The 12,149-nt window shown below is 40.9% G+C and overlaps 1 protein-coding gene across 1 annotated transcript in view; it reads right to left on the bottom strand.

Moving 5' to 3' along the window:
* agmo (alkylglycerol monooxygenase) overlaps positions 1-12,149 on the bottom strand; it is a 47,657-nt gene that overhangs the window by 14,321 nt on the left and 21,187 nt on the right. The window contains exons 6-12 of the mRNA XM_083760477.1: positions 10,861-10,927; positions 10,634-10,699; positions 10,113-10,192; positions 9,380-9,514; positions 7,749-7,865; positions 5,086-5,168; positions 3,394-3,499 (exon numbers count right to left, since the gene is read on the bottom strand). Of these exons, the coding sequence (XP_083616603.1) occupies positions 3,394-3,499; positions 5,086-5,168; positions 7,749-7,865; positions 9,380-9,514; positions 10,113-10,192; positions 10,634-10,699; positions 10,861-10,927 (654 nt within the window). The remainder of the gene's footprint in view (positions 1-3,393; positions 3,500-5,085; positions 5,169-7,748; positions 7,866-9,379; positions 9,515-10,112; positions 10,193-10,633; positions 10,700-10,860; positions 10,928-12,149) is intronic.

Below are 12,149 nucleotides of genomic sequence, written 5' to 3' on the forward strand. Positions count from 1 at the left end.
GTATTTTCTGTTATTTGCCCAGTCCTACTTACTCCTCCACTACACTTAAGCATACTGTCCCCAAGCACAGACGTGCGTGCACACAAGAACAAAAAAGAAAGAAAGAAAACACCCACCACCCACCCTGTCCTCTACCCAGCTTTTAAAATTACACACACTAGCACCAGCATCATCCCGTCTGAACCACCATGGCCTTCCATGTCTGCCACACAGACGCTGGGCGTGGGTGGGTGAGTGTGGTGGCTGGGAGCAAGAGGCAGCCCTGGTTTGCAGGTCAAGCCTTCAGCTTTACAAGGGAAATCTCCAGAGCCACTATAAATACCGCTGTGAGCTTTAAGGGTGCTGTATATCACACCGCTGGCTTTTAAGGACCACAAACCAACCTCCTTTTTTTCCTAGTCATTTTTCTGTAGTCTCTCCCTACATACAGTCGCTTGGGCCTGAATACAATTAAATGTGTATTTCACCCCCTCCATTTCAAGTCACTGTTAATTGATTGGCACGACTTCAAAACAGGTCCCGCTCTGCAACAAAAAGTTGGCCGTTCACCTCACACGTCAGGACCATATATCATTAATGTACACTCAGGTTTGGGGATTTCCCCCCTATTCTGCACATTGCCATAGTAGAGAGCAAAAGGGGCGAATACGTCAGGAACCATTTTATGAAAATCGTTAGAGGTTTCAATGAGCCCCACCTGCATGGGTGACATTTATTCAACTCAGGCTGATATACCATGACTTGAAATGAAGCCTAATGATATATTCAAGGAAATGGGTACATGAGACAATGCTGTCAGTGAAACAGCCATGTGGCACGTGCTGCATGAATCAAGACTGGATATGCATTTTTTTCAAGCATGATGCAATAATGCTTGAAACGATAAACAAAAAAACACCTGAGTGCTGCAGATGTGGAGTAGGGACAATAAAAGGAGCGATTCAGCGTTCACGCGCAAATCTCATCAGCCAGCGCTAGTTAGCAGCAGACAGCATTAATTGCTTCCAGAAGTATGTGTTGCATTCATTCACACTGACTGAGATGGCAAAGGCGGGGACGAAAGGAGGGAGAGAGAGAGAGGGGGGGGGGGGGGGGGGGGAGTAAGAAAGAGGGAGGGGGGGGGAGAAAGTGGTTGGGTGGGAGGAGGGCACATAATGAGAGGTCAGCCGCCGAGACGCGATCTACAGCTCAGCTGTGAGTGCCAGAAAGGCACGGCAATTTTATGGTCAATTGGGCTGTGCATCTGGTCCCATACATCACACGACCTAGAGCCCACTCACTCTTGCACACCACATGCACATACATACATAGACACATACGGTTCTATACACTAGTATTATAGTTTCCCCACTGCTAATGAGGCCACTTTGACCATGAACACCTTTTACTTTGGAATTTCTTATTCTTTTCATTTATACTATAAATTCGTAGGCTACGTTGTAATTATTTTTCATGATGTAAATGTGTTACAGCTGTCTTGAAACGTGCTTTATGAAAAGTTTATTTTTGGAATTAACCTAATATTGAAATGAATACAAGTTTTAGGTTTTAGCCACCGTACCAGCCACCTCTCATCATCTCCACAGTCTTCTACCTGAGCTCTAACTCACTCCCTGCTGGGAGACACAGCGCCGCTGTCTTCAAGGGAGACCCCAACAGGCTTCACACCCACACTACAACTGTAAACACGTTTTTGCATGTAGACGCACATGTACTGTACATCAGGGGTGAATAATGAGGAGTAGGCTGGAGGCACTACGTCCTTCTGGTGGGGGCTCCTCACTGGAGGTGAGCCACTAGGGTACAACAGCATGTGGCAATTATGGCTACTCTACATAAAACATTTTACATCAATGTCACTGAACCAAAATTTGGTAAATTCATGAATTCAGTTTTCATCTTAAAAAAAGAAGAAAATGAAAGCCTGCATGTGTAAAACAATCATATACAGTACACTAAGTAGTGGCAAAGTGAGAGTGAGAAAGCTGTCATGAACTGGCAGGTAGAAGCCTCCTTCTACCTGCCAGGCACAGCCCCCAAATAAATCATTTTATGTATATGTTCAAAACAGATTTCTGTTACTATGCCTAATAAATATGCTGTATGTATCACTCGGCGCCTAATTCTGTTTAATTGCATGTGTTTGTTTGTTCCAGGGGTCATCAACATGTCCGTACAAGACTTGTCCATGTCTGTGACATTTATTTATGTTGGTTATAATGTCTACAATATATCAAAATATTTAAATAATTAGTTTGAATTATTTTGGTGACTGGTGAAGTGTCGGGATGACATGCTCATTAATGTCAGGTGAGGATGCAAGACAAGACAGACAGCTAGAAGTAATGTTTGCTAATAGCTGCCTTTCATTGTTGCTCTTTCATTGTTCCACTGGCATAATTCCTTACATCACACCACCTACCGGTGCGCATGTTCTAAGTCTTAGAACATGCGCACATGCGACATGCGAAAGTCTTAGAATCTAAGACTTTCTCATCAACATTGAATACTTGTTCACCTTAACGGAAACCACTACTACTCTTGAAACTAACAAATGAGTGGGATAGAGTGAATTAACACAGGATTGACCTGTTTATTAAGCTACTACTAATGAGACAAGACATCAGTTAAATTAGTTTGGGAACAGACGGCATGACACAAAATACATATTGTACAACTATATGCCGTGATAGTGAATAAAGGGAACTTGGTGGCAAACCACAAATCATATGACTAGAACTTTCCAGCAAACAGAGAACTGAGAACAAGAAATAAAGAAGTAAAATCTCAGCCATATGTATTTGTGTACCATACATGGAACTGGATAGAGCTCTCTCATCATTATTCTTCTGTAATTATTTGTCTCATCAGCAAGAACTGAACAGTGATGGTGAAGAAAGAGAACTTGTAAAGTTTTCCGTGTGAAAATGCACAAATGTGCGAGCACGAGGTGTGTGCACACGCATTTTGCGGTGTGCACTTACACGTGCGCACCCCCTCCTAAACGTTCAGTACCTCCTACTGTAAATACCTTCCTAAATATGTAAATAACACATATTAAATATACGCTGCAGTTGAAGACCTGGGATACTAGTGAGTTAATAACTGACACACTGGTATACTTTTACTGGCAACAAATTTATGTCGTTTTTCTTTCCTATGAAAATGTACTGTAAGTACAGCATAATCCTCTTTAAGCACTTAAGCCCTATATAAATGTATGCTGAAGTTCGCAACCTGAGAAGCGATCTGCAAAATAATAATGCAAAGTCACCAAATGTAATCTGGAAAAACGAAATGTATGCACTCATGGTCCTTTGAATAAAAGCATCCGCCATGTGCCATATTGCTGTATGTTTTATGTTATATACTTCCCAGTGGATTCTCTCATACCTCTATCGGCACAGCCAGTGATGGTAGGAGGGGCTTCATGTAACCGTAGCGCTGCATCATCACCATGACAACACACCGCATCATCTCAAAGATGGCTGCCGTTGGCCTGGAACACATAACCCGGTCAACATTCAATCAGTAGTACAAGACAACAAACATACCCCAAGAAAAAGAAACAAAACCCAAAGCAAAACAACATAACATAAAAATTACTCAAAAAAGAAAAAAACATAAAATGGCAAAAGAAATCACATTTATAACATGTCACATCATCCTACAGTCTCTCCTCTGTTTCAGATGTCCTTCCCACAGTCTCTGGTAGTATATTTTACTCCAGTACCGTACTTACTACTTAGGTACGATTTTGAGTTACTTTTATTTTTCAATACTTTATATTTCTACTCAACTATATCTCAGAGCAAATACATTGCATTTTACTACACTATTAGTACACAATAATTACACAATTATTTGAAAACATTAGTTACTAGTTTCTTTGTAGATTTGTATCCTTATTACATAACATACGTAGTAGTAATAGGCCATCTTTTGTTGTGGAAAGTTCAGATTGAATCAGTGTGTAAGAAAACAAAGCAGAGAATGTATTTATTTTGGTTCTAGTAGACAGATTCTTCTTTTGTTTTTCACTTCTGTTATTATGAGTGTTCTACATCTACAGTACTGTAGTACCACCCACCTGGTATGATGTTTGTCTGTAGCCGTACAGTTGCTGCAACAACTGATCAATATTTGTTCAAAGATTGTTGGACAACCACTTTAGAGACTATACATCCATTTATAATAGCAAGGAATATAACCTCAAATACTAGCCATGTTTTGTATGGAACGTATACAGTAGAGTAGTGTTCCAGCATGCAATAAGGTCAGACTGAAGGGTCCTTTGTCCATCAGTCGACTTTGAGGCTTAATCAGGAGTTTGGCCCAGACTAGACTGAGCTGTGGACATTGCTCTTGCCTTTATGTTTTTATTTTATGTATGAAATGTTTTAATTCCTGTTCTCTATGTTAAAATGTGTGTGCAGTATATGTGTTGCATACAAGGCCGCTGGGTCGCAAGACAAGTTTTTGTACAAACAAAGTACTACTATATCAATATCATGTCATATATCATCTCATATCATACATTAACCACTTAATCCATAATTTATATTTAATTTCTTTAACAAATATATATATGATCTAAAAGCTCAAGCTCTGTGAGCTGTGTGAGTTGGACTACACTTGGCTACACTTTTGGTAAGTATATTCTGGTGCCAATACTTTCATACTAAAAAAACTGAAAAATTTACATCTTCCATCACTGCACTCAGTGAACATTTCAGCTCAATCCTCTTCATTCATCTCCTGACATTCATTCCAAGGACACTTTAACAGTAACAGTTTAATCTGAATAATCCATTATTAAATGGAAACCATTTCAATTTGCAGAGCTGATTGAGTTCAAATAGATTTAACCCCTGCTACTTCATGGCGAGTGACAGGAGTGAGATAATGCATCAGCAGGTCAATTCTGGGGCTACACACAGTAAATGGTACAATAATTACAGTGTCCAGTGTTGTGTTGTACCACACCAGTATTTACCACAACTACCTTCCCTCACGATTTGCTCTGCTTTCCTAATATTTGAATTTAAAAATACAAATATAGGTTAATTAATAATGACGGTATACCTCTGGTCAATAATGAACCCCATGGAGGTGAGAGTGAGCAGGATGTAGCCAATCATCGCCAGGATGGTAACTTGGGACAGCATCTATGAAAAAAGACACGTTTGCACAGCATGAGAAACGGCTAAGGGGAGAAAATACATTATAATGTAAACCTTAAATCAATATCATGGTTGGTTAAGTTACAATTTCAGGAGAGCCCACTGGGAGAGAAGCCATAAACCACAGTTTTGTTTCGAACATGCTCGAAAATGCCAACGCAAATAAGCCTGACCTTCAGCATGACCATATTGGCACATGTCCCGTGGTATTGCACTATATCTCTTTCTTTACACTGAAAAGCCCAGTTTACATTGGAGCACTAATCATTTCAGATGCGTCTTGACAAGGGATTTGACCGCAGTGGAAGAGACTGCAGTTTGAATAGCCTTGAACAGAGCCAAGGCAATCAACGTGAGAACGATGGTCCCATGCATATTCACACACCTATCAGCTGTTTGCGGTCAGTGTGTGCACACTAACAAACACACACTATCTTTCTCACACATAAGAAGAAAGAAACGTCAGTCCATAAACACTAATAGTACACCCAGACACAGACAAAAACACAGACACGGACACAGACAGAGACACACACAAACACAGTGTGCATGTGCGTGCGTGCATGTATGGTGATGAATGCTGCATCTGATGTACAATGCAATCCATATTCCATCCATGTCCAGTCTAAGGTCTTGGCTGAAGGCAAGAGCTGAATGTTTGGTCTCTCCTGAGGACGCCGTGGTCTGTCAACTTCGGTTTACATCTCTTCTGCACTCAATAAAGACCCTCAAGTCAAACCAAACCCAACTGACAGCATATTGCTCTAGTACTACACACGCAGCAAGCCAAATATAGTAAATAAAGCATCTGCCTATCAACAGGATGTGATTAAGTAGTATTCCTTCATGCTTATCCAAGAATTGTAATCCACGAGCCTCAAATGAATCATTTTCTTTGAGCCCACACATGGGAATGAAGTGAGCTGGTATGGTTATGGTTCTGTGACTCAATAAGACAGTTTCGTCCGGCTGTCAGACTGTTTCCATTACAGAGGGGACACAAGTCACCCTAAACCATAAAAATTCATTACAGTTGACTGTTCAGCAGTTAAGTGACATTAAAGTTCAAAGGCTATAGATACAATTATTTTTAGCCAGAGGTATAATGACTGGAGGAATTATTTTAGCATCAAGGGTTATGTGAACCTATCCATGTCTTCTAACCCTAGGGGCACAGTAGGCCAGGCAGTGTGTTTTGTCACATGATCTTTAGTTTGACTATCTGCTACCCCAAGGGAACAGACCCCAGACGCTCACAGAAATCCTTTAGAGAAAATCTTTCAAAATTCATTTGCTGTCATCAGGTGGAAACAAGTAATATTCACATGCTAAAAGAAATGGAAGGGAAACGTTTTCATGCTTCTTTCATGCAGCGTGATAATTTTTAATTTTGGCGGCGTATCAAATTGCAGCAATAACAGCAGTGAGCAGAGATGAAAGTTAACATCTGGTGGTGGTGTGGTGACCAAAGAAATAGATTGATCGTGTTATTGTTTCTTGAGTCCCTCAAGGCTTGGCAGATTATATTTTTTTATTTGGACCATTATCAGAGTCATTGTTATGACGATGTCTATGAAGAAGCAAAGTTTTGCTAGGCTGAGTAGTCTCCACTTGGACAATTTCCTCCTCTGTCTTCAATAGTTACTGTTCATCCGACCTACAGTATAATAAAATGTACACATTGGCTTTCCAATGATGTAATTGCAGTGTAGCTCCACTTGTTTGAAATAGAAATGTTTTCATGGCTTCGAATTAGCGCTAAGCCCATAAATTGTCCGCAGTGTATCATCAATTGTCAGACTAAATAAGTGGCTAGCGAACATGTGGATATAAATACATACGGTGACATGATTTATTGTCGGGCCAGGCGGCTCACTTTGTTATTTTCCCCTCCAAGTCCTGATTGCTGCATCCTGAAGGCTATTTGGGTTGGGAAATGGTTGACTCGACAATTAGGGCGTTTGTGTTCGTTGTTGGACCACCAGCTGTTGCTGCTGTTTCATTCACTATGAAGGAGGGGGAACCCTCAACCACGGACAACTGTGGGATCACCACAGAGGTAGAAGAAGACAGGCCATTTTATTTGGGAGTTTGAAGAGGCTGGGTGGGACAGTACTTTCTTGGCTAACCAAAACTATGCCTAGGGAAGCAAGGCTTCCAAAGATAACTGTTGAAAAGACCTTTTTTTCTTTGAGAGGGAGAAAGGGGGTCTTTTGGCTCACAGAATGGAAAATAATAGACAAAAGTTGTTCTAAAAAGGAATGCCAATCAGTCATTCTGTCAGGATGTTAGAAAGAGCTACTTTTTTCCTACTGGGTAAAAGTAGGACTCAGCCTGACCATGGACCAGCCACAACCAAAATGGCACTTAAATGTGCCATCATGATTGAGACAAACAAATGTGTGAAAGGCATAAGCCCCCGCAACAAAAAGAAAAGGTGTACTAAATTTGTATGCTAGTTATTAGCGGACAAAGGACATAATTGTGAGACTCTAATTTGACAAAAATGACTGCTGTCGTTCTCCTAGACCTAGTGTACTGTGCCAGACACTGTAATGTACGTACCGCTTTGGTCTCAAACAGATCATTGTACATCCCCAGCACCAGAAAGAAATGTACAACAACGTAGATCTGTAAAGTCACTGGCCAGCTGGACTCATGGGGGATCTCCTTTCCGGTCACCTGAACAGGGAAAAAGCAGTACAGATTTCTATTCAGGAATTTGTTGATTCATGTTTGAGTAATACAATATACCGTGGTCACAAAACTGAAAATGGCATGATTAATAAAATACAAACTAAAATATAATCTTTGTAAATATTCAGCATTTAGTTGATCAATAATAAATATGCTTCCAGCATCATGGACTCTATAACGGACTTGTGACCTTAACCTGTAACTTTTGGCTTCTTCCCCCTTTGTCTGTATACACCACAGAACTACCCTGTTACCCATGATATGCACACACTCTCAATGCCATGTCCATATGCATGATGCCCTGAAAACATATTACAAACATGTAACACTATCAATCATTATCAATCAGCAATGCATTAATAAATAAACAAATCAACATGATACATATGAGGGATCCTTGGTTTTTCCTTCAGGGTCTTTCCCAGGATCCTGGGTTACTAAACCACATGTGGGGTTCCCCACATAACCCAAACCCTGTGGGCATTCCAGCACACAGCTCTGCTTAGTCTCAAAAGCTGAAACACATTCAACCCTGTTTCCCTTTACTTACCCTTTCACTCCTCTCACTTTTCTTTCATTCTTTCATCAACAGATATCAACACACGCCTTCTCTTGGACTACAATGGCAAGTCTTTCAAGATATTTCAATTAGATTCCAGCTCCCCCACATGCTCAGAATCACCACACTGAGTTTAAGGGGCAAATTTAATTGTAAACGCGAAGGGGAGAACGTGTGTGTGTGTGTGTGTGTGTGTGTGTGTGTGTGTGTGTGTGTGTGTGTGTGTGTGTGTGTGTGTGTGTGTGTGTGTGTGTGTGTGTGTGTGCGTGTGTGTGTGTGCGTGCGTGTGTGTGTAGTAGCTACATGTGCCACCATCAGTGCTATTTCAAAGCTAACCACTGGGGTGCTCATTTAGAGCCTATATTTCACTCTGCTCACACAGAATATACACATGCACAAGCAGCCACACCAGCACATACACATGCACTTGAGAAGATACACAGTCACACCAGTGCATACATAAACACACGCACGCACACACACACACATTCATGCACAGTCGCGCACACACAGTCACGCACAGTTGCGCGCTCACACACACACACACACACACACACACACACACACACACACACACACACACACACACACACACACACAGTCACACACAGTCACACACACGCCTTTTTGATCCCACAGACCAAAGTCTGTCCATTTAAAGTCGGGTGAAAAAGAGCATATTGTGTTCCCTCTACAAAGGCTCACCAGATTTATTTGTCATGGTGGGTCCTTGTAAAAATGGTAGAATATGTGAAACCGCTGAGTCATTTGGGTTGTGATTTGAATGCGTCAAAATAATAGGTTGGCGGTTCTTATACTGAAATACACAAGACCAGAGAAAGTGGTTTTAAGATTTACAGTACACTTAGTTTCGTGTTAGTGACATGCACCAAACATAAGAAATCTACAAGCTGACCTGTCACAGGCAAGTTTTACTTACTTTGGGAACCTCTTTGTGATCTCCCAGTCGCTGTTTACCAGGTGACCAGCTTGGCCCCTTGAGGAAGGTTGACAGCTTATGGATGATTGTCTTAAATGTACGGGATTTCTTCCACAGATAGCGATAGTAGGCGAACTGAAAATGAAAATATGAAAAGTATTTATTTAGACATCAACAATAAAGTATAGTGTAGTATCTGACTTCATACAAATTGATGGTGTTCAGCTCTTTTTTCAACATTATGTGAAAAAACATTTGAAATGCTCCATTTTTGTCTATGGGATGTAAAAACTGAAATGTTTCTATGAACAGATTAAAAACCTGAGTGCGACGCAACACAATGCTGCATTTCTCATCTCATATCAATGTTAATGATTGTTGCCTAAATTAACCCTGAGTGGAAATGTTTTTGGCGTTCGTGGGTAGGGGGACATTGCTCATACCGTACCGTGCCAAGGGTGAGGGCAGTGAAAATAATCAAACATCTACCTCCTGGCATTTCATTTTATTGGCCTCCTTAACCTCAGCTGGGCAGTTTGTTTAAAGTAGCGTAATAATGTTATGGTTACAAAATGGTTAGTCCGCCAGCAGGGGAAATATGAGCTCACGCCTCATCTATCGCTGCTCTCACAGGTGTTTACACTCAGTATGGTACAGAGGGATGGAGGCTAGCTGCTTGACCAAGTGGCCCAGTGGCAGTGATGTCACCATCGTGGGAAGTTGGGGAACTAACCTGAACATGTAAAGGTTCAAAGGTTCTGATGGGAAACACCAAGCCATACACCACTTTGTCTGTCTCTGGAGCAAAGGTACCTGAGGAGACAGTGGTATAGTGTGAGCAAACCTGGCGGATAATGGATATTGGCATGAAACACAATGCTTTAACTCTAAAATAAAACAGGCATGTTTATGATTACATTTGCAGAAGACTTACAGAGCATTTGCATGTGCATTATCTGCATTTTCTTTCTTTTCAAAATCTTTTTATTCAGGTTTTTTTGTAACAAGCCCAGGGGCCCTAAGTATTAAACAGATATATAAAATATAAAAATAAAACTCAATCCCCTATCCCACCCTCCCCCCACCCACAATACCAAGGATAGTCGGAAAAACAGTCTGGAGGAAAATAAAAATTAAATAAATATATCTATATACACATGCACACATACATACATGCATATCTGCATTTTCTAACAGGACACCATAACCTTATTGATGTATACTACTAATACTATAATTTATTATCATTCTTACCAAACAATCTGTCCCATATGATCAGAGCTCCCCCGTAGTTCTTGTCAATGCAATAAAGGTTCCTCCCTGTAATGTAATGTTTTAATTAATCAATCAATTAATCAATCAATTAATCAATCAATTAATCAATCAATTAATCAATTAATTAACATTAATTTGCGGTCAAAATGCCTGCAAATGAACGTACTTATATGGAAAGACATTGAGTGAATTAGAACGTATCTCACCATGGTGTACTCTGTGGTGACTGGGGGTGTTGAGGATGAACTCCAGAGGACCTATGTTTCCGATGACCTGCGTCCAACACACAAACTACTGTAAATCACTGGTTCTCAAACTTGCACCATTTGCTAAATTACAGATCCGGGACCATTCAAAAGGAACCTTGAGGGTCCCTGGACCCCACTTTGAAGAACACAGCATTAAATATTCAACATGAAATATACCCTGCCCTGGACTGCTACAGTATTTATTCATTTATTTTGTATTTATTTGTTTAAAATGTTCCCCCCAATTAAATCATTGCTAATTCCCCCTGTGTACTGTGATCCCTGTAGCTGTCAACCTCCACTGTGAGCTTGGGGAGGAGGAAACGACCGCATGCCTCCTCCAATACACGATTCCTCACGGTGCTTCTTTTCACCTGACAGTGAGGAATTTCAATGGCAGCGTAATGTGAGAGGACACTCACAGTATCTCCCCCCTCTACTATGGACAGGGGCCCTGGCCAACCAGTAGGAGTTGTTAGTGCAGTGACAAGGATAAAATCCTGCTGGCTTCCCATTCACAAACAAATTGTTTGTTGGAGTGCCCGGATACACTGCACTTCTTTAAGTGTGGACTTTTCCCAGTGAAAGCCAATTTGTAGACATTTCTTACCATTTTCTAGGTACAAATGCACATTGATAAATGATAATAAACACCGTGGTAATGCACCCCTTTCAATTTTTATAAGTGATACCTACAGTAAGAACATACTTTCAGACAATATTATCTCTTTTGTTTTGCTCAAGTGGTTTCTTATTAAATGAGCTGTCCAGGTCCTAAGCTCCATGAGCCATGGACTAAGTGAGGTGGCCAAGTTTCTCATCGGAAAGAACAATAAACGTCTGGAAGCACAGCAAACAGACGGAGGAGGAAAGGTGCCAAACCAGAGGCACGTTAATTCTGCTGATAATGGTTACTGCAATTTACATTCTTCTGCAAAACACACACATTCATGGTCTTACAAATATGTGTGCCATCCTGCAGTATGTAGGAGGGCACCTACGTATATGCAACTGAGCGAATTCCGAGTGCATTTTGGTCTTGGATATAGTCATATAGCATAGTTCAACTAAAGACAAAAATACTTGAGTGGTAAATCACATAGACAAACACGCACGCACGCACGCACGCACACGCGCACACACACACACACACACACACACACACACACACACACACACACACACACACACACACACACACACACACACACACACACACACACACACACACACACACACACACACTC

Source organism: Protomyctophum parallelum (genome assembly GCF_964188405.1).
Source record: "Protomyctophum parallelum genome assembly, chromosome: 3".
NCBI classification, from domain to species: Eukaryota; Metazoa; Chordata; class Actinopteri; order Myctophiformes; family Myctophidae; genus Protomyctophum; species Protomyctophum parallelum.